The sequence below is a fragment of the Equus quagga genome, chromosome 11 (assembly GCF_021613505.1).
Source record: "Equus quagga isolate Etosha38 chromosome 11, UCLA_HA_Equagga_1.0, whole genome shotgun sequence".
Classification (NCBI taxonomy): domain Eukaryota; kingdom Metazoa; phylum Chordata; class Mammalia; order Perissodactyla; family Equidae; genus Equus; species Equus quagga.
In genome coordinates this window covers 62,572,039-62,595,309 of record NC_060277.1, presented here as the reverse complement: position 1 = coordinate 62,595,309, position 23,271 = coordinate 62,572,039, and the positions used below count along the sequence as shown (strand labels likewise).

The 23,271-nt window shown below is 38.7% G+C and overlaps 1 protein-coding gene across 5 annotated transcripts in view; it reads left to right on the top strand.

Annotated features, from left to right (window-relative positions):
- The window catches only part of MAP2K4 (mitogen-activated protein kinase kinase 4), a 139,887-nt gene that overhangs the window by 54,369 nt on the left and 62,247 nt on the right, over nt 1-23,271 (top strand). For all 5 annotated transcript variants that reach the window (XM_046676121.1, XM_046676122.1, XM_046676124.1 and 2 more), the window contains 2 exons: nt 6,511-6,685; nt 21,289-21,408. In XM_046676121.1, the coding sequence (XP_046532077.1) occupies nt 6,511-6,685; nt 21,289-21,408 (295 nt within the window). The remainder of the gene's footprint in view (nt 1-6,510; nt 6,686-21,288; nt 21,409-23,271) is intronic.

The window sequence follows — 23,271 nt, the reverse complement described above, 5'->3', positions numbered from 1 at the left end:
GTGGTACCTCCTCCTATGAGAATCACTGGGAAATAAAGTGTTGTTAGGGACTGTGTTAACTAAAACTAAGTTTGTTTGCATATAAACAACAATGACAAGAACAAATAATGGGTTAAACGAGATAGTTTATTTCTCTTTTCCATAGTTACAGTCTGGAGATGGGCAGCCTATGGTTGGGGTAGTGGCTTCATAGGCATCAGAGTCTAGAGTGCTTTAATTTTCTGCTTCCTCATTCTCAATAACGGTTTCTGTTCTCAAGGGCCTTTGAGGGTGGCTGGAACTCCAGTCATCACCAACATTCCAGGCAACAAGGAGAAAGGGAGAAAAGAAAAAAAAAGACCTTCCTTCCAGCTGAGTCAGTTTCTTTTAAGTACTACATTCATATTGCTGCCTCTAACTGAAAGAAGTTTGATATCTTAGTCTGCTGAGGCCACCATAACAAAATACCACAAACTGTGTGTTTTAAACAGCGGAAAGTTATCTCTCACAGGTTTGGAGACTAGGTCGATCAAGGTACTGACAAAGTTCGTTTCATTCTGAGGTTTCTTCTCTTGGTAGTTGGCGCCTATCTCTAATTGTGCTCACATGACATCATCTTTGTGCACGTGTGAGGGTCAAGGAGAGACTCTCCTGTGTGAGCAGCTCTCTGATGTCTCTTCTTATAACTACACTAATCCTATCAGGCTATTAGGGCTCCATCTTAATCAATTAAACCTTAATTACCTCCTTATAGGCTCTATATCCAATATAGTCACATTGAGGGTTAGGGCTTTGACATGAATTTTGGGTAGGACACAATTCAATCCGTAGCATTTGGAAAGTGTAGCCTTTTAGCTGAGTGTATTGCTGCCCTGAATAAAAGAAGTTCCCATTAAGAATAATAGGAGAAATGGATGTTGGTAGCAGCTGGTGGTAAATGACACAAGGGCTCTTGGCTGAGTTTCCCAGGTTGATAATCAGGGGCTTGGAGTTGGAACCCTATGGAATGTTCAATGAAGGCAGCCAAGGATAATCTGTATAAAATTATGCATAGAAAATTATGAAAGGAAAGATGAGGGATATGTAGGAATTATTTAGGATAAAATACAGTCCCTATTCTCAATAAAGTGATATCCCAAAGAGAAGTTGGGGAACCTTTTTTCCCTTTAAGAGTATAACTGTAGGTAAATATCAACAAATAAGGGCAACTTTGCATTGCTGCTGGTTTTTACTTTTCCCATATCTTCTCAATGAGTGTGTTTTATACTGTTTGTATTCTTCTTTTTCCTAGGCCTCCTATGTAGTTCAGGACAGAAATTGTATCTTAGGACAGAAATTACAATGAGCAGACTGCACACGATCCCTTGTTGCCCTTGAGATTCTTGGTGAACTTTTTCCAGAAGTGAAATAAACTAACACTTTGAAGCTACGGGTATAACTCAGTTTCATCAACAATATTTATCTTACGCACTTTGTGCACTTCTACAATGGAACTAAAGGGAATTGATTTTAGGTTATAGGGTCCGTTACACAGTTCTTGGAGCCTGGAAGATCTTAGGTCACATTGAAATTGTTTTAGTCTCTGAACCCTAGGAATTGCATGGTTGCATTTAGTTTTATTACTATCCAATACTTTGTTAAATTTTTTGAACATTTATGGGTCTTGGTTATATGAAAATCTAGTAAAAAATGCAACAGGCTCCTTTCCATTTGTGTTTGGAACCAATTGAGAGAGATGCCAGACAGATGGATATTATAAGATGCATCTTATTCTTGATAAAATTGGAAATGTAGCTCTACAGTTGAGGCCAGAATAGTTTGCTAACTCCTCCTGCCCTCGGATAATTAGACTTATCTGTCCCATGAGTGGCAGCCTCTTATAAGGCATGACTGAGGGGTAGCCAGAGTGTATGTACCCTCTCTATAGGCAGGCTGGCTTCAAGAGAAGAATTGAACGGAGTGTGTTCATTTTCATCTTCCATATTCACTGATCATCCAGTAAGGGCTGAGCTGAGAGACAGATCCTTCTGCATGGAAAGATGAGGCATGGGGGGAATAAGTGTTCCCTTAAACAATTGGGAGAGGTAAGCCCTAAAATCCCCCATATTTTCTAGTTATCCATATGGCGTCCCTTTAAAAAGCCAGGGAATGTAGTCTTTTCAAAAGGAACATGAAGATATAAACCACATGGGATACACACCCAGTCTGTTTATATTCATGAGCAAATCTGGTGGTAAGATTCAGTATGTCCGTGGATTGATTTTTCAAATTTGATTGAAATCAATCAATAAGGTTGATTTTTTTTTTTCCAAATTTTAATCCTTTGTATTGGTGTCTGTAGATTTCACCAAAGTTTGTTATTGCCATTAAATTTCTACTTACCTTTATATAGGAGAAAGTATTTTTTTTTATGAAGGTTATGATAGTTTACAACCTTCTGAAATTTCAGTTGTACATTATTGTTAGTCATGTTGTAGGTACACCAGTTCACCCTTTGTGCCCCCCCCCCCCCCCGATAACCACTGATCAGTTCTCTTTGTCTGTATGTTAACTTCCACCTATGAGTGGAGTCATACAGAGTTCGTCTTTCTCTGTCTGGCTTATTTCAGTTAACATAATACCCTCAAGGTCCATCCATGTTGTTGTGAATGGGACAGTTTTGTCCTTTTTTATGGCTGAGTAGTATTCCATTGTATATATATCTTCTTTATCCAATCATCAGTTGCTGGGCACTTAGGTTGGTTCCATGTCTTGGCTATTGTAAATAATGCTGTGATGAACATAGGGGTGCATGGAGCTTCTGAAATTGCTGATTTCAGGTTCTTAGGATAGATACCCAGTAGTGGCATGGCTGGGTCATAAGGTATTTCTATTTTTAACTTTTTGAGAAATCTCCATACTGTTTTCCATAGTGGCTGCACCAGTTTGCATTCCCACCAACAGTGTACGAGGGTTCCTTTTTCTCCACAACCTCTCCAATATTTGTCACTTTTTGTTTTGGATATTTTTGCCATTCTGACAGGTGTAAGGTGATATCTTAGTGTAGTTTTGATTTGCATTTCCCTGATGATTAGTGATGATGAGCATCTTTTCATGTGCCTATTGGCCATCCTTATATCTTGTTTGGAGAAATGTCTGTTCATGTCCCCTGCCCATTTTTAGGAGAAAGTATTTTAATGGTAACATCAGTCTATATCTAAATAGCTTCCCTGGTGTTGTTAATATCTATCCAAAAATGCATAATGTTTGAAATAATGTATTCAAGAGATACATTGTTTAATTCAGATTTGCCTAATTACAAGTCCCATTGCAGTAAAGACTACTAAAACTTGGTTTCGTATTAAAGGCCTCTAAATCCAGAGGAGAATGTTAACTGATTTTTTCTATGGACTTTTTCTGCTGGACTTTTCTATGCAGAAGGTTAGATATGGGGCTGGGATTGTTTTCCTGTTTGAGATTTGGAACCTCAGTCCTTTGCTTGTTTCTTAAATGGACCCAACAAAGAGTAGTGGGATGTCTTGATTAAGAATTACCCATGTAGAGCACTTATCGTACACTTTAGTAGAAATGTAAGAGTAAACATAAGTTCATAGGCTGAACTATTTACTGATAGGGCAAAGGCATTGGGATGACTTACTGGTTTGTGGAGTCAAGTTGAACTAATTTTCAGGTAAGAAATTAAGTAGTGAAATAGCTGAGAATTTCTGATACTGTCTAGTAGAAGTAACACTTAAGTCTTGTTCGACATATTTGCCTCAAGATAAAAAACTGCAACTAAGGCCACTCGGTACACTTGCCTCAGTGATTGACTGCTAGAGTTTAATGATAAAGGTTCAGGTGAGGCTTCCAGGTCTGCTCACTGCAGTGCTGTGTCTGTATAGTCCTCCTTCGGAAGCTGTCACGGTTGGACTAACTCTTAAAACAGTAGCTGTGAAATTGATTCAGTTTCACTGGAAAGATTGCCAGCCCAGTGTGAATGAAGACTCTTGGTGATGGCTTAACTGTAGCATGTTTTTCTGTGGTTTTCATAATTCTTTTCCTGTCTAAACGAGAAAATGGAGCTCTGGGTTGTAATCACATTCTCCTCTTCATCTTTTTCTTTTAGCAGCTTTATTGAGATATAATTCACATACCGTACAATTCACTCATTTAAACTACAATTCACTTTCTTTTAGTATGTTCAGAGTTGTGCATCTATCACCTTATTCAATGTTTGAACATTTTCATTAGCCTGAGAAGATAATCTCTTAGCTGTCTGTCAGTCTGTTCACTTCCAGAAAGAAAAAAAGGACCTTATCCTGGGACCACATAGCAGGCTGAACTATTAGCAAGATACTCTATAATTCTAGAATGAACATCATCTTTAAAGTAATAGGTAGTATTTTAACTGTTGTTATTCTGTAGTTTTTTGTAGTAATGAAATATCCTTCATTTCATTTCTCAGGAAAGCTGGCAACAGATGTCATTATAGCACAGTGTGATCGTGAGAGAGAGATCCTTTGCCGTGTTCTCCAGGGCTCAGGTCCCATCAATGCTCAGAGAGGAGCTTACACAAAGATGTGAATACCAGGAAGGTGCAGAGCATGGGGTCTGCCTTAGAGCCTGTCTGCCACAGCCTTTAAATTAGTGAATACTTTCAAAATGTTGCTTCTAATTTACACATAATTTTAATTAACTGTTTTTTCCAGCAACCCTCAATGGTAGGCTGGTGCCGTATATTTCGCTAGTGATTAAATTGAGCCATAGAGATGGTGTTTACTTTGCCAATGGTCATAGAAAAGTGATCATTATACATGGGACTTCTTCATGTTAGAATATTTCCTGGCTTAATCTGTCTACTTCATGAAAAAAAACCACTGAGAAAATTAGTCACTGGGCTTGATCTGCTTGCCTAGGTCTGATTTCCATCTTGAAGAGTCAGTTCACACTTCACCTCCATACCTGAATGGTCACTTATGCCACTGATTTCTGAGTTTCTTGTGACTCTAGATGCTATAGTATAAATAATATTGGTAAAAGCATTTTGTAAACTGAAAAGAACTTGTATGAATTAAAGCTGATATTGTGACATTAATATTATGATTTGAGAACCTGGCATTTGGAATGCTGGCTCACTAAGTTATTTAGACAAAGCGTATTAATTTTTGAATTATAACCTTGAATTTGGTTATTATTAATACTAGTAAATATGGTTATTCTGGGGGAGCTATTTTAAAATTATAAATATTTTGAGAACCTTAAAAGTAGATACAAAGAACAGTTTTATTAATCTGAGAAATCATTCCTAAATTTTGGAAGAAGAAAAATAAATAACCAAGCACAAAAACTTTTCTTGCTTATATCACCAGACTAGACTTTAAAAGAGATTCTGATCATTTAATATGAAATTGAAAAAATGTAGATGATATTCAGTGGAATCTTTTTCTTTATGTGTGTTGCTCTCTTTGGTTTGATACATTTCATTCCTACATAATGGTGTGTGTGTGAGAGAGAGAGAGAGAGAATGAGATAAATGAGATTGATTTTACACATTTCATTGTTTTTACTTTTTTACAAGCAGGGTTAGAAGTTAATACTCTGATTTCCAGGTTGGAACTTTGGAGGTGATTTTTTATGTATAATGGAAAGCTGTAACGAGTGAGCTCTTTAGTCCATGAATCATCTGTTTTTCACTCCATGGCTCCATCTGTTGGACAAGGGCTGAAAGGTTCAATTTTGAATAGCACGTGACAGTTTTCCTCTTAGAGACAGCTGGCTGTTCATTTAGCTATTCCCCCACCTTAGCATGGCACTGACATGAATAGGGCAGTGTACTGAGGCAGTAGTTCTCTAACTTTCATAGCATCACCCGGGGATCTTTAGAAATACTGTTTTCTGACTCCTGTCCCCAGATATTCTAATTTAAGTGTGATGGGATGATACCTGGGCATTGGGAGTTTTAAAATCTCTCCAGTAGATTCTGGGTTTTTTTTGAGGAAGATTAGCCTTGAGCTAACTACTGCCAATCCTCCTCTTTTTGCTGAGGAAGACTGGCCCTGAGCCAACATCCATGCCCATCTTCCTCTGCTTTATACATGGGATGCCTACCACAGCATGGCTTGCCAAGCGGTGCCATGTCTGCGCCTGGGATCCAAACCGGTGAACCCCGGGCCGCCGAGAAGCGGAACATGCAAACTTAACCGCTGCGCCACCGGGTCCGCCCCCTCCAGTAGATTCTTATGTGCAGCAAAGTTTGTAAACAGCTATACCAAGGATTGAGAACCTAGAATAATTAATGTCGTTAAGGTAGGCTAAGAACTTTTTGGAAATGAGGTTTATAGCTCCTGGGATTCTGCATTTGATAATGCAGTTTTGCAAAGTTTGAAAAAGATTTTATATTTAGAAATGGAATTTCAAAAATGGAAATTTTAGAATTAGTTTCTTCAATAAATGAGAAAACAAATTTTCCCATGCATTAATCAGTGCTAGCCAAAAGGAAAAAGTCAATACCTATTTAAAATGTGGAAAAATTGCTTCCCAATATTTTAACAGAGAGAGACTGAGAACACACAGCATTGAATCGTCAGGAAAACTGAAGATCTCCCCTGAACAACACTGGGATTTCACTGCAGAGGACTTGAAAGACCTTGGAGAAATTGGACGAGGAGCTTATGGTTCCGTCAACAAAATGGTCCACAAACCAAGTGGGCAAATAATGGCAGTTAAAGTAGGTGATGCCCATAATTATTTTTGGTACTTTAATCCATTAGGTGCAATTTCTTGCTGCAGTAATACTACTGTTGTTCTCTTCTTACTTTTTTTGTAAATTTGGGTGTTTATAAAATTGTTTCTTTGAATTCTTTGAGTGTGTTTTGTATAGAGGTCGTCTTATTGGTGGCACATTTTCTGTCTCTGAAAACATGAGTGTATGAAGTGTGCATGTTCACTGCACTTTTGGCATGATACGTTAACATGTTTTAAACTTCAGGCCCTTCCACTGCCAAGGTGAGTTCAGGCTGGGCGGCTGCCCCCTGGGAGGGAGCAGGGCAGTGCTGCACTGAGCCAGGCGGGGAGCTGGAAGAAGAGGCAGCGCACTGGGTTGGGCAAGGTGCGGGGCTAGGGCTAACAGCAGTCTTACTGAAGGTTTCCTGGAAACCACGCACATGCTGTTGCCACTAACCTCAACCTTACTCGGTCCTGACCGGCTCGGCTTCTGTTTGTTTATTTCATCTGCACTCAGTACTGCCCTGTTCCCTGGTTTGAAAGTTATATTGAAATGCATACTTTGTGATAATGCTGTCACATTCTGTCCGTATTGTGAGTGTCATGCCACTTATTATGTTCATTTAAAAAAGAAAAATCAAGAATGGCCAGAAATGGAGATTGGCCTGTAGACTGTACTGGGCAGGCGTATGTTGGTGCCTGTAATGGACCGATGACTTTCATCAGCTCTTAGTTGGCCTGTGTAATTGTAATCCATTCATTTGTTTGTTCAGATGTTTAATGGATATTTGCTCTGTGTAAGGTATTTCAGGAAAATCAACAATTGGGGCAAGGAGGGAGCAATTTAAAAAGAAAAAGGAAAAACAAGATATGGCTATACATTCATCAAACTTAAAATTCACGTGGGAACAGTATATGTCCCAGTTTGAAAGAATTGAGAACGAGTTTGCAGACAGTCTAAGCTAATCATCTTCCCTATTTTGAAAGTTTATTAAATTGGCTTGATGAGAGGAGGAGCCTCAGTTCCTTACTTTACTTTTTGGAGTGGATTTGTATCATATTAATATAAAATGCTACTTGTGTTGAAGTTTATCGTGAGCAAAATGTTACTCTGTTTTAGCCTATTTTTGTTGAGCATTTCTCTTTGCTGTGTCATGTAAAACTAATGAGAAAAGGTGGGGGAAGATTTTATGATTCTCTCTATGGATTCTTAACGTTGTTTTTGGTCATATTTCTTTTACGTTGTGATGAGAACCGTAGACTTTTTTTTCTTAGGAAGATACACATATAAAAAATTTTGCTTATAACCCACAGACCTCTAAAGATATATAGCCTATGACTTCTGCTCTGAATTATCTGTTGAAGTAAAATGTTGTGTTTCTTGGAATATGAAATGATTTTTCTAGTTTTATTTTGTGCCGCTGCAGTGTAAGTGGAAAGAAAGTCCTTTTATTTAGACTCTTTTGGATGCATGTTGCATTGCCTGTATGTACTATCTGTATAGGACGTCTGCTTTTCTTGGCTAGGTCTTAAGGGAAAGCTATCCTATATAACTAAAGTTCTAGACTGTTCTCCCAGATACTAGAGAAAGTACTTTTACATAACTATGTTGTGCTTTTTTATTCTGTGCTATGTGTGCCTTACTTATTATGTTGATCAACATCATAATCTGTTTTAGTAATCTGGATAGACTTTAGCTATGGTTAATAGGTCTTAAAGGTAAATAAAGAAAGTACTTCATTTTGACATAAAAAAAGTTTTTCTTAATTTGATAATATTTGGAACTGTGTAATGATGATTCAAGTTTTGAAGAAATTTAAGAGTGAAAATAGGAAATTGTTGTCCTCCATTTGTAATCTGACCTTATTTTGAGTGCTCCTGTCGGAGTGCTATTAAAAATCCCAATCTAAGAAATACTTCTAAGGTGGTCATAGGACCTCCTTATTGGCATCTGTCACATCTATGCCCACCAGATGCTACTGTTTGCCTTTGTTTATCACCTGGAATTCTTTTTTTTTGGAGGAAGAGCTAACTGCTGCCAATCCTCCTCTTTTTGCTGAGGAAGACTGGCCCTGAGCTAACATCTGTGCGTATCTTCCTCTACTTTATATGTGGGATGCCACTACAGCATGGCTTGCCAAGCAGTGCCATGTCTGCACCTGGGATCCAAACTGGCGAACCCTGGGCTGCTGAAGTGGAACGTGTGCACTTAACTGCTGCGCCACTGGGCAGGCCCTGTCACTTGGAATTCTTGATCAAGCATGATAGTTTAGCATGGGGAGAGTAGTAATATGACATATCAATCAACATGTTGGTGGGATGTACCATTGGATTCCATGACTATACAATAGTGGAAGAGTGTTTTTGCATTAAGGTACATTAAAATTTGATGCCAATTCGATGATTAATATATGCCATCTACTGCAAGTTTTAAAATGTATTGGGCTGACCCAGCGGTTAAGTTCATGGGCCGAGCAACGCCCGGGATTCCTGGGTTCAGATCCCAGGCTCAGATGTACATGTGTACACTGCTCAGCAAGCCATGCTGTGGTGGCATCCCACATACAAAATAGAGGAGGATTGGCACAAATGTTAGCTCAGTGACAATCTTCCATAAGCAATAAGAGGAAGATTGACAACAGATGTTACCTCAGGGCCAATCTTCCTCACCAAAAAAAAAAAAAAGAAAGAAAGAAAAAAAAATCTTAAAATGTGTTTATTGTTGGTCTCTTTGAAAAGTAGCCTTTCATCATACCTGAGGGAGTTCGTTCCCTCATTGCTTAGACACAGACTAGATTGACAAGTGCATACACAGAGGTAATGTATGATTAAGGAATTAAGTTGACGTTTTACATGTAGACAACTCAATTACTTGAGCAACTGTGTTTAGCTCTGGTAAGGACTGTGGAAACTTAAAGGAACTATGAGACAGTGGTTCACACTCCTGTGAGTTTTTCTTTGCTGTTGGTGAAATGAGGAACACGTTTGAAGTAGCTCTATACTAGTATTTTAATATGGACTTTGGGAATATAAAAGAATTATTTTATTAGATATTGAGCTTATCCTAGAAATTATCCTTAAGATTTATTTGCAATATTGTACAAAAATGAACTGTGGAATTAGCCTCATTTTTTAAAATTATTCCTCACTTTTAGCTTTGAGGGAGCCCTTCCCCAAATTATTTTGCCACATATAAGAAATATTTGAAAAGATGACTTCTTAGTTACCAGAAATAATTATCTCCAAGACTTAATCGAAAAATCAGTGGTAATATAATAAATCAGATTCAGCAAGATAACATACAGCATATGTAAGAGTTATACTTAGAACAGTTTCTTCACCTTTGGCTGAAGACAGTTCCCCAAGCTGCCAGTAAGTTCTGTGTTAGGACGAAAGATGTGGAAAATTTTAACTCTTTAGTTTTAATTGCATGTGCCTGGGGAAACAGGTCTTGCTCTTCTGTGAGTGAGAGTAATACTATTAGTTTGTCTAACTGCCTGAATGGATGAGTCGTAGGGCTGCCAAGGGCAAAGCCATTGTTGCCACAGGGTCTTCTGAAGCTCAGAAGGACAACTGTTGGCTCTGGCTGGGTACTTCAGGCTTTGATCGGCGTCCTCTGCAAATAACACTTATTTAATGTCCTATTTTGCATGATGGTGGGATAACCAGTGAGTGAAAAAATTAGACACCCACAATCACTGTCCTCTAAGAGTAAAGTCAAGTCAGTGTCTTGTTAGCTCCCTGGCAGGGTTAATTATACTGGGGGAAAGCCCAGGATTCAGACCAAATGTTTGAAGAAGCAGTCAGGACTAGGTTTCCGAGCTAGGGTTAGAGAAATTCAGATATGGGAGAAACACCTAGCAGAGTTCGATTCACAGATGATTAGAATCAAGGTGTCAAGGCAAATCCAGGGACACAGGAGTAAAGAGTTAGAAAGAGTGGCTGTATTGCCACAGTTCAGGCCCATGGGCTGGGGTTGAGCGCCAAAGCAAGCACAGATTACTAACAGAGGGAGGAATGATTGTTTGTGAGCCTTCCAGACCTGGCAGTGTGTTCTCCACCTGACCCTGCCCGCAGCATAAATCCTGCATACCTAGACTGCCAGCTTCCCTGTCGTTTTCTAACAGACTCATGTCCGTATTCATTTCTTGAAGGTATGCGTGCCCTGTTCCTGTTTGTAGGCTATGAGAGAAAAAACGGGAGAGTAGAAAAGAATGGAAATGCGAGGGAATATAAGGAAACAAAATTGCTGTTGCTAAAGATTTAGGAAGGCAGTGGAATTGTTATTTGGAGGGTTAATGCTGGAGTAAAGCTGTTATCTTGTTGGAGAATGGAACTAATATTGGGCAGGTAGGTGGGGATAGAAAGGTGTCATGTTACGGTTGTCTCTATTGATCACTCTGATGAGCTTTCTGTCTTCTACTTGAGAAGTTATCTGGGTAATCAGAAAAACAGATTGGCTGTTTGAGGTTAGGTGCTTAGGCCAGGCTGAGTTAGTGATGTTAGGGCGTTTTCCCTTTCTTAGTGATCTGCCTAACTTGTCCTATTCCTTCAACCCTCAGAGTGTTTTCTTTACTCTTCCAACTCTCCTGTTGCATTGACTTAAGTCTTTCTGATCCTGGGCTGGTAACCTGCATTGTTGCCTCCTTGGTATTTGGATCTTGACTTCAGTGGCCTTGACCTGGGATTGAGACCTAGGTTGACCCTGATGCCTGGTGGGAAGGACCAGAGTTCTCCATCTGACGGTATCAGCAGCCCACAGCTCAACCCTTCCCTGAACAGGATGAGACTTTCATCTGCTTGTAGGTAGGCCTCCTTGGTGCAGATGGTACCACAAGTGTGGAAAGTCAGGGGTTGGCAAAATATGACTGGACTGGTTTTCCTGGTCATGCAGGGACCTTACCATTTCTGTCATAAGTTCCATTACTGAATAATTTTGGTGGGGACTGAGAACATAATTGGAGAAGGTTCATTTTAGTCTTTAAACACTGGTGTTGCACATTGTTCTGAAAGCACTAGCATGATAATTGACGTGAGTGGCCTTAAATTGCAAAAGCTCCTTTGATGGTATAGAGTACTTTGTTAGGCAATTGTGCTGTTTCCAAAGGCCACAGTGCTAATATTTGATTATGCAGATCGCTTGTGGGATGCAGAAGTCATGGATATCTTGTTTTGAATTGGGACTGGATTCCAGTGTTTTATGCTCTTATTTGATTGCCTAGATCATGTGGCTTAATTAAGAAATCTACGATTGATTCAGCCATATCATTTTATGCTTCCTAATGTTGCTTAAGTGTTGTGGTGTTGCAGATGAAAAGTATAAGTGGAGCGCTTCCAGGAGTGAGCCGATCCCAAGGATTTGGCAGGGCTGCCCTCCAGTCAGCCTTGGTTTTGAACTCAGGTCCCTTGCGTAGTTGGGGTTGAAGCTGCTAGTACACATGTTTTTCTTTTGCTGTTACTCGTAGTTGTTTTCAGACTTGGATTTTTTCTGTTAACAGAATTATATGTAGTCCTCAATAAATAACGTAGACAAAATTAGTACTATTCTGGTTCATATAAGGGATAGGAGATGGGAAGGAACCCTGTCTACCCATGTTGGAATCCCTTGGGGCATGAGCTCTGAGGAAAGCTTTGGGGTCCAAGTGGGACTATTTGGAAATGGTTGTTCTAGGTGAACTTTCATCAACCATTTGTGTTTCTCAACGTCTGGATGCCTAGTTTCTGAAACCCTGTGCTGTCACTCAGTTGACCTGACTGAATTGTGATGTAGGACTGTATCCCAGTTCATGTAGTTATTTGGAGAAAAACCTGTCTTATGTCACCTCACTCTAAATGAGGGTCATCTGAACCAATATTTGATACACCACCTGCATATTTTCTGTCATTGTTGGTTGTCTTATGGCCGTGCCTCTGAAATTGGCAATACATCAGATTTCTACTCTTATCTCACTTTATTGTCATGGGTACTAAAGTAATGATCTGTCAATTATGATCTTTAGCCCTTAAAAATTTCAGTGCGAAGATTAACATTGTACCCTTTATATGTAGATAATGTAATTTGTAAAGTAGAAGAAGATGATGCCACTCTTATCAAGAATATCAAGCTTGTCCCATTAACTTTGTCCTCAGGGCAGCTCTTCTCATGATGTGGTATAGCATATATTTTTGAAACTAGTCTCCCAGGTTCTCTGATAATGCATAGCAGAAGATATGTAAAGGGAATTAATTGGGCCTCAGTATCCTCTGTGAGTAGAGTGGGAGGTACTTGTATTAATTAATTTGACTAAGATGTGATTGAGAGTTCATTAAATTGATTCTAAAGACTTGGATGATTTTGCAGTTAAGAATTAGTATCTCTTCTTCCTGCCTTAGTAAAATCATATGTTTTCATAATTTTAAACAATTGATTTAACAGACACTTATTATATCTTACTCTTTGACCAGTTTTGCATCTGTGATCAGCATTCCAAATACTTTGGTTTTTTTACTGTTTGTTTTGGCTAATGTTGCCATCTGCCTTGACCTTCTTAGTGATGGCATGGTGAGCGATCATGGGCATTTTTGTATGTGATCTATTTAGAAGACTCTTTGGCAATCAAGGATGACCCTGTGCAGCAGAGATAAGAATCTTGCTGCATCTGTGGGATATAGAATCTTTGTTTTGAAATTGGGAAAATAAGAATGGCTGAGATTTCCTGCAGCTCAGAGGAAGGTGAGAGCACACTGATGTGCTGCAGTGGTTCTGGGCTTTTCCAACTTTGTATTAGAGCTGAATTCTGGACATTTCTTCTGGGAAAGTAGCGTATTTGTTTGTAAGGATCGGAACGTTTGGAAGAATCCAAGGGGACACTTGGGGATCTGCGTGTGATCCTTGCTCTCCTATCCCCTATGTCACTGATTTAGGTTGATCTAAAGTCAGCCGCTGACTGGCAGCGGTCTCCTCTTGATATTTTATCCACAGACACTAACCTTAGGGTGGGTTTTTAGCAAGGAATGCTTGATGAACAAGGGTGCATTTATGGTATAGCAGTATTGGTGTTTGTAGAGCCCAGGAACTGGACACATTTCAAAACATCATTATTACATCTATATCAATTAGGATAATTCTTGTTCTTTTCATCCTTTGATTTTAAATGAAATATTGTTGAGCCTTCACTATGTCACTCTTTATTTTCTGTGTAGGGGAGTTCTACCTAGGATCCCCTGTGGTATGGTCGCTCTTGTACGATTCTAGGATTTCCGCATGGCTGATATTTATCAGTGTCCACTTGGTACAAAAGGTCGACACAGAGGGCTTTTGATTTCATTCTTGTCCTGTGAGTGGTTGTTCTAGCTATCATACCATTTTGGCAAGACATTTGTCAATTACTTGAGAGACGGACTGCAGATACTTTTGGTAACCTTAGATGATGATGGGTGCTTATGTAGAGGAATGAACCCCAATCACTGAGATACGAGTTTTAGATACCTGCAGGTGATAGCAGATCCAACACGGCTTTGCTAAAGAGTAAGTATTCTGGTACTGTGATTTTGGTTGGAGGTAAATTGAAAATTTACTTGCCTTTGCCCTGCTAATGGCCAAAATACTAATAGCTTGCATCATTTTATCTTATGTCAAATTGTTTTAATTGATGCCTAGAATAATTTTTAAAGTCATACACTGATTTTCTCTATAGTTACTGTATCCATCACCTTGCTGAGTTTCGTTGTGTCTCTGCCTTGATTTCTGATTGGGTAACTCGCCCCCCTTTCGTTTTTGAATACTTGTACCTTATTCCAAGCTTATTCAAAGCAGCTAAAGATGAACATGTGCAGCAGGGATATGGGTCACCGGCCTTACTCTTATTACCTTGTTAGACTGCCTTTTGGACCCTCAGCTGAGCCCTACAAAGACCTCACAAGAATTTGTCATGTGAGATTTTAGAGACCTTATCTGCCAGGACTAGTGGTCATGCCCTTCCATATTAGTTTTCCCATTTCTTCTGTTCCTCGCATCTCATTCTCCCATATATTTTCTCCATTTCAAAACAAAAGCAAAAACGGAGTATTGGTTAGAATAGATAGACATTTTGTGTGTTTATTTGACTATATGGCTATTTTCAAGTCTGCCTTTCTCAAGTTAGTTCCTGGACTCCTCAGTTGTTGATTGCTAATATGTTTGCAGATGACTCATATCTTTTTTGCCTGGAATGCTCCAGATCCTAGGAGCTAAGTTCTGTCATATACACTGTGGAACTACTGTTTTTAATCAAGAGCACATATGACTTGTCATCAGTCTCTCTTTGAGTCCTTTGAGTGAGCATATGATGACCTGTTTTTCCCTTCTCTAATCAGGAGTGGGATCAGGTAACCCAGAAGGCCACCTCCTTACACACACATTGTCCAAGAGATAGAGCTTGTCATCAGCCTAACCTTTTCTTACAGCTTCAGTTGGTGGGAAGAAAAACTCTGGGTTTTTGCTGAGAGTCAGGGATTCTCACATCAGCGGACAGACTGGGCTCATTTCCAGGCAGGCCCTGGTGCTTTGGTGTGTGCCTGACCTCTCTAGCAACTGAGGTATCTTTGAGAACTCTGACGTGGAGACGGAAGGGTTAACTGAATCAGAGTGAATGGCAGGGACCACTACCAGAATCAGTAGGTATTTATTTAGCACCTAGGCAGAATGCTCCTTGGTGACCTGCTTCTGAGGACTTACCTGTGGGCCTTTCTGATTTTCCTTCCTCTATAGCTCGTCCCTTAGCTGCTGTGTGGTCAGCCTTTCCTCTGCCACAGTAGAGCTATCCTAGCCTTTCCCCATAATAGTGATTGGGTCATCATCATACCCTTTCCTTCTACCCCTTCTCCCTGTTGCTCCTGATCCCTGAAAATAAATTTAGGAAAGGTAGAGGAAAAAATGACACTAATGCAGTCATAATACCTCAGTAAGAGGGGTGAAATCAGTGTCCTTGAGAGTGTATACTGCCTATATCTCTCCATCCTCTGCTTTTTTCTCTCTGCCCTTCCCAGCTCTAGTCCTTCAGTGAATTTGCTTTTAATAGTTCCCTCAATCCCTTTCCATTATAACAATGTGTCTTAATCTCCTTGGAAGTTCTTCATAGTTACTAATGTTCGTTTTTTCCCTAGCCATTCATCCCTGATGAGTACTAACAAATTGTAATTTGTGTGGGAGGTCCACTTGGCAGGGTTTGGAGATAAGGCGGGAGAATCATGTCAGTGTGAAGATCTCAGGGTGAAGTTAGAGGACATCTAGAACTACACCATATTTGAACAGTTGTTCAATATCGGTAAAGGAGTATTTATACTTTTAATTCAAATTGTTAAAAATTGAGGCATTTCAAATGAGGCCAGGTATAAGCTGTCAGCATTTAAATTTACCAATGCCTTCTAGATGCCACATTGCACAGAAAAAAGGAAAGCAGACCTTTAGCAACTTCTTGGTATTTCTATATGATTGGGACTGTTCTCAAAGCGGACATTGCTGTGTTTTGTGCATGAGGTAGGAGAGGGCAAGAAGACAATTTCTAACTTAAATTTTTTAGCTTGCCTTATGGAATGTAGCTTTTTGCCTTACTTTCACTGTAGCTTAATCCATACGGAATTCCTAGTAACTGAACTTGTGGCTGCTCCAGCCAATAGCATGAGTTGGATTGGCTGTTTTCAAAAAGTGAAGCTCTTTGGAATTTTTTTTTTTTTAAATTGGATAGGAACCATGTATAACGCTAATAGTCCCAAAACCAGAGAACTGGAAATTTAATTTATTTTTTTTCCCCTGTGTCTCTAAGTGACTTTCAGTTGGAGTCATTTTGATGTTGCTGACTTTAGCTACATGCTGTTTTTTATTGGCATTTGCCTGCTTTTAAAGCTTTATTAGGAGTATAAAACAACCTTGAATATAGATTTGGACAAAAATTTTTGAAACATTTTTTTAGCTTCAAGTATATAAATTTCCTCATTGTGGAAAACTGCTTTTATATGTAGGATAATACTTTTTGTTTTGATTTTAAATGTTTTCTCTACATTATGTTCCAAAGAAAGTAAAACCTGTAATAGTTTGAAAATACTTGTTATTGGAAAGCGATGTGGATTGATTTTCAGAAGATATGGTTTAATTTGTCACGAGAGCATGTAATAACTTAAGCTAGATTAATAAAATAGTGGCAAGTAAAAGAGCTCAATAGCCCATAATGAAGAAACAAGAGTGATTTTAATGAGTTCTGGTATTTGGGTGAAAATAAAACATTTTTTAACTTAAGGTCCTTGAGATGATTTTGTTAAATATTTTATGGTCTTGTGTGGGCTTTTTATCCCCACTCTTGATAAGAGAAAAAAATAATGGTTTGCTGAGCCCAAATAAACATTAGTCTTATCTTTTAAATTTATAATATAAATAATTGAAAATTTACTGTAATTCAAGGTGTTTATCAATACATTTGATTTCTGAACATCCAGTTACAAGAGAATTTCGAGAACAGTCATGCACTGCATAATGATGTTTCTGTCAATGACAGACCACCTATATGGCACTAGTCCCCTAAGATTAGTGCCATATAGCTTGGGTTTGTGTAAGTACTGTAAGGGAGGAAGGCATTTTCCTCTACCCTTCTAGGTCCTTCTGGCTGGTCTGAGAATTAAATTGACAGGAGACAGATTAACAGGAGAAAAACAACAAAAAGTTTAATCACTTGTATATGTGAGAGAAGCCCGGGAAGACTGAGTAACTCACCAAAGTGGCTCAAGTCCTCACCTTAAATACTATCCTCAGCTAAAGACAAAAGGCTTCACCTTTGCATTTCCATTTTCCACTGCCCTTGATTAAGGACCATTTTACAAAAGGAAGGGAAGTTTGTTCTCGTTGCTGCATTTCATTTTAGGTGATTATGCTTCTTTAATATTAGAAAATCCTGGTCTTATTTCAAATGGTAGAAATCTTTTCCATACACATTGTTTTGGTGTTCCATTAGAAAGACTTTCCTGGTAGTGACGTTTTGTTACTAAGTATTCACTCATTTGAATCACTGATTATCATTAAGTATTCTCCAATTTGAATCATTTATTGAATTAAAATCATTAATTAGAAACTACTGCTATTGTAGGTGTGTGCTTGTAGTTAATCCCCTTTTTGAGTCTTTTAGGCCTTTTGAATTAGTTTAAGTGCTCACATGTAATAGCTGTTGAAATAGAACCCTGTAACTTTAGTATAATTAAGAGTTAGCTATACTTATTCAATCCCAGACAATTCAGATGCAATAGCGGCAGCTGCCCTTCTTCCCAGTGCTGGTCACTTGGACAGTATGTCCAGAGAGCCTGAAAAGGGTTGCCAGTTGACACCAGAATCAATTTCATGCGAGATCACTAGGCCATCTAGCAGCCCCATGCTCTATTTTGCACTAGCAATGGCATTAAAGGATATTATACAGATGAGTAGATTTTCCTGCCATGATGATGATCTCAAAGGTTAGAGCTGTGCCAGGAACTATTTCTACGTTCTGGTTAATAATAATCCTGTCCAGGATTGAGTATTAGCTCTCGGTCAGATGCTGGGACTTCAGTTAGGCCCCCCGTTCGTGTAGTAACGTGTATCGTTTCTGTAGCTACAGTAGTTTTTTTAAGAAATTGGTCCCCAAGAGTCAGTTACTGATGATAACTACAGGCACACTGTGTTTTATTGCACTTCGCTTTGTTGCGTTTTTTAAAACAAGACCCTCAGCCAGCAAAAAGATTACAACTTGCTGAAAGCTCAGATGATGGTTAGCATTTTTTTAGCAATAAGTATTTTTTAATTAAGATATGTATATTGTGTGTTTAGACATAATGCTATTGCATACTTAATAGACTATAGTATAAACATAACTTTTATATTCACTGGGAAACCAAAAAATTCGTGTGACTTGCTTTATCACAATAACCACTTTATTGCAGTGGTCTGGAACTGAACTCGCAGTATCTCTGAGGTATGCAGGTTTTGAGGTCTTCCCTGTAATATACTAGCCAGTAGTTGAAATATAAGCATATGCACAAATGTAAACTTATAAAACCATATAACCAGTTTAGGGAAACAAAATAAACTACCAGTAAAGGACACCTTTTAGAATAGTGTTTTGTAAGTGTATATGTTAGTATATTTACCCTTGCCAGTATATCTATACAAGTAAAAAATAGGAAAAAAAAATGTTTTTAAACCTTTTAATAATGAGAATTCTTTTGTTTTTTTTTAAAGATTTTAATTTTTTCCTTTTTCTCCCCAAAGCCCCCCAGTACATAGTTGTATATTCTTTGTTGTGGGTCCTTCTAGTTGTGGCATGTGGGACGCTGCCTCAGCGTGGTTTGATGAGCAGTGCCATGTCCGTGCCCAGGATTCGAACCAACGAAACACTGGGCTGCATGAAGCGGAGCGCGCGAACTTAACCATTCGGCCACGGGGCCAGCCCCTAATGAGAATTCTTTAGTAGATAGAAATCTTTCCCAACAAGAGGGTCATTTACTTTTTATTCCCTGTTTGTCTCTAATTACCAGCTTCTTGTCTTTTAAATTAAGATATATAGGACTAAGTCTTTTTAAAACTAATTACCTTCCCAAATTATTATTTTTACAGCTATGTTTTTAAAGTTATATTTTTAAAACAGGAATAAATGTAATTAAAATGTTTATAAAAATTATCAAGGTGTTTTGAACAAATACAAACTATATCTCTGGGCTATTTTGGCTTTTTAAAAATATCCTTTTTGAGTGAACATTCTTCTGATAATTGATTTGAAAGCAAGATTGTTAGTCCCCAACCTATGAAAGTATAGAAATGAGACAGAAGGGAAATTTTCTTAATTTTAAAAGTACTAGTCTTATTTTGTTTTTATTTTTTGTTCTTCTCCTTTTTTCTTGCTTGTTCATCTGGGGAGTGACATTCACTGTAAAAGTTTTGATTAAATCAGTGTATACAAGATGGATGACAGTAAATTTTATTTGGTATGAAGTACTGTAGCTAGCAGGTGATAAATTTTTTTTAGGGGGGGAAAGATTAGCCCTGAGCTAACGCTGCCAGTCCTCCTCTTTTTTGCTGAGGAAGCCTGGCCCTGAGCTAATAGCCATGCCCATCTTCCTCTAGTTTATATGTGGGACGCCTACCACAGCATGGCTTTTGCCAAGTGGTGCCGTGTCCACACCCGGGATCCGAACCGGTGAACCCCGGGCCGCCAAGAAGTGGAATGTGGAAACATAACCGCTGTGCCACCAGGCCAGCCCCACAGGTTATAATTTTTAAGTAGCAAAATTAAATTTGTAGTTGTAATATATGAAATTCCTCATTTAGTGTGGAAAAATGAAAATGAGAGGACCTGCTTCTATTCCTTATACAGCTGCTTATTGTCATGTCACATAGAATACACTTTTGTATCTCTCTGTGCCTCTGGCTTCTCTTCTGTAAAATGGGCTCAAGAATTTAATGACTGCCTTCAACCCTTTCAAGAACATTGAGGACAGATACTTTGAAGTCTTTGGAAGACAAAATGCCACGTTGTGTATTTGTTGGTACTAACTTGCCTTGTAAGTATGTGCTGTGTATTGTACACAATGACGTGGTGTGACATTGTGAACTTTTTTATGAGGACAGAAGTTGTTTGCATGCCTTGATGTTAAACTATAACTTCATTATTAATGTTTCACAGTTTCTGAACTTGATTCTTTCCTCTCTCTCTAGTACAGTGGGAACTGACCCTCTGACCTGTCCGTGTCCTGTACTGTTCCTGGGCGGGTGGTGGGAGGCTGGAGTACTGATCTTTCATGGCCGTCTTAGAATTGTGCACAACAGTTGCTGTACAGGTGGGTTAGGGATGTAGCCCTGGTCTGCCATGTGCAGAGGAGGGCCTCATCAGCCTAGGAAGACAAAGAGACCTCTATTTCCTCATTTGTAGATTTTCTTCGGCATGTTTATGCTGTGCTGCATTCTGACTCATGAGTTGGAGAGTCAGGTGGAACTTTCTATTTTTAACATGTAGGAAGTGTGGCAAATGGGGAGAATTCCAGCCTAGGATTTGGGAGACCTAGATTGTTGCCTGTGTGCTGCCCCTACAGTAGTTCTCACTTTTACCTGTTCTGGACGATTTGCCATCTCTAACGGATGAGGATGCTGTGGTGTAGGGAGCCAGGGAGTAAAGAGGGCTGTTCTTGCATTGAATGCCTAGGCTCCATACAATTCTGAAATGCTGATGAGAAGTATATGTGAAGCTATCTATGGTTTTTCACATGAAAACTGTTTAAAGTGTAACTCATTATGATTTTCTTTATATTTGCATCTGGGGGTTAATTTTCACTGCCCAAGAACTTTGTTGCATAACTTCCAACATCGTCAGTGAATGCTTGTGGTTAAAAAGCCCTCTGTCCTTCACAGAATTCCTAAGTGCTATTTTGTTAAAAAAAAAAAAATTCCTAAGTGCTGTTTTGTTTTTCTGTGATAAAATTTGTTCTTGTAAAGTTTTAGGAAGATGATAATTTTTATGTCTGGTTACTATTTGTGAAGTTTGCTTGGAAATTTTCAGTCTCGTTGTGGTATAGTGGTTTTTCTGTTTCCCGAAGTTGTTTTATGTTTTTATGACATCTTTTGTCATTCTTTTCCAGAGAATTCGGTCAACAGTGGATGAAAAAGAACAAAAACAACTTCTCATGGATTTGGATGTAGTAATGCGGAGTAGTGATTGCCCATACATTGTTCAATTTTATGGTGCACTCTTCAGAGAGGTAGGAATAAGTTATTCGGGCTTTAGCTGACAAATGACTATCTAATTGGAATAAATAAGGAGATGGCAGGATTAGATTCTAATCTTCAATTAAATGCCATACATTAGTCATAACTTAATTTCTCAGTATTTTAGTATATAGCCATGATAATCTACACGTTAATTTATGCCACTTATTGTTACTTTGGTTAAGGGGTGAATCTCCTGGTCTTTTTTTTTTTTTATGGCTATCATTTGTGAATCCTTTATTTCCTTCCTTCATTTATAAATATTTTGTTTTCTTTCAGAACCTGATAGCACAGCTGACTTATAACTATTAACCCTTTGCTGTAGGTTTAGATCTCTCTTTTTTGGCCTTGAGCTCCCTGTCTCCCCAGCCCCTTTTTAGAAACTTTTATTCGTTTCTGTCATCAAATGTGTCTGCATTTAACGTAAGCATTTATTCGTCCCCACCCACAGTTCTTGATAAAACCCATCGGACATGGAAATTAGCAACTGTAATAGAAATTCTTTTGCTAATTCTGTTATCCAGACTTTTATGTAGAAACTAGAACGCTGATTTCTTGGTCTCATGATCATGTTTCTTCTTTTGGTCTTTTGTTATTCTGTGTCCTCCTGTGGGTTATCACTTCTGCCTCCAGCTGTCAGCTCACTTACTCATTTCCAGTCATCCCAGTACCTAAAGCGAGGAAGTGAGTTAGGGCCAGAGAGTAAAGCTGGAGCTGTAAATGAATCAGATACTTTATGTGTCTTGGACAGTCATCAAACACTTGTGATGTTTAGTTACGTGAGTAGGACTTGAACTGAACTCTTAAGCATTTTAAATACTCTTAAGAAAATACTATTCTCATTTTGAAAATGTTAGGATGAGCTGGTGCTGGTGGGGTTGTTGCAAACTAGTAAGAAAAAAACCTCTCCATCCCTCTCGTCTTTTTGGGATTGGATCACAACAAGTGTAGCCTTGGGGTTTTTATTGTAGCTATTCACTTAAAAAATAGTATGTTGTAAGACAAGACTGAATGTAACACTGAGTAGAGATATATGAAATCTTACATTTGGAGAACACCTTAGAGGTTAGTCAATTAATTCTCCACCCAATCCCGAAATTTTTATTATTTATTTTTCTGTGCTCTTAACAGGTAACTCTAATAACGAGAAGCATTCTGCTTCATGGAGAGCCCGTTTCTTTATGGAATCACTAATTAATCACCATTAATGCTACACTCGTATAGTTTCTTTCTGCTCCTGTCCTTGTCCTCTTTATGACGTAATTATTTATTTTTATGACCGGATACATTGAACTTGTTGGCTTCCTTCGCCATTTCCCATAGCAGTCTCACATCACAGCAGCGTTCAGCCGTGCGTTCAGGTACGGAGCTGTATCCTGGACTTAAGTTTCACATAATGGTATTCTGTTCGTAAGGTCATGAATTTGGAACTTTCTTCATGTTGCACAAGAATCTTGCCATCTCCTCCTCCCCTTTTCCTCCAGACTCTGAGTTTATTCTTCATAATCACTAAATCCTCTGGCCACTTTACTCTTCAAATCTTATGCCGAACAGTAGTTATTTAGGGATTGGACTAGATTTTCTCTCCTAACTAGATTGCACAGTCAGCTTTTGCAGTGCAGTGTTTACTGTCACTCTAGACTCGTAGTGGCTCCGTCTTAACCCGAATTCACCTCCATAGTGCTAGGGTACACCAGTTTATTTCTCATGTTTATTTAATCATTTGTTTAAACAACATTAAATATATAGCCACAGGCTAGATAGTGTGAAAGTCTGATCTTATGGAAAAAAAGGCAGAATAAGTGATATCCATGATTGAAAATTTATTGGAAACAAAATAGAAAGCTTAGAATAGT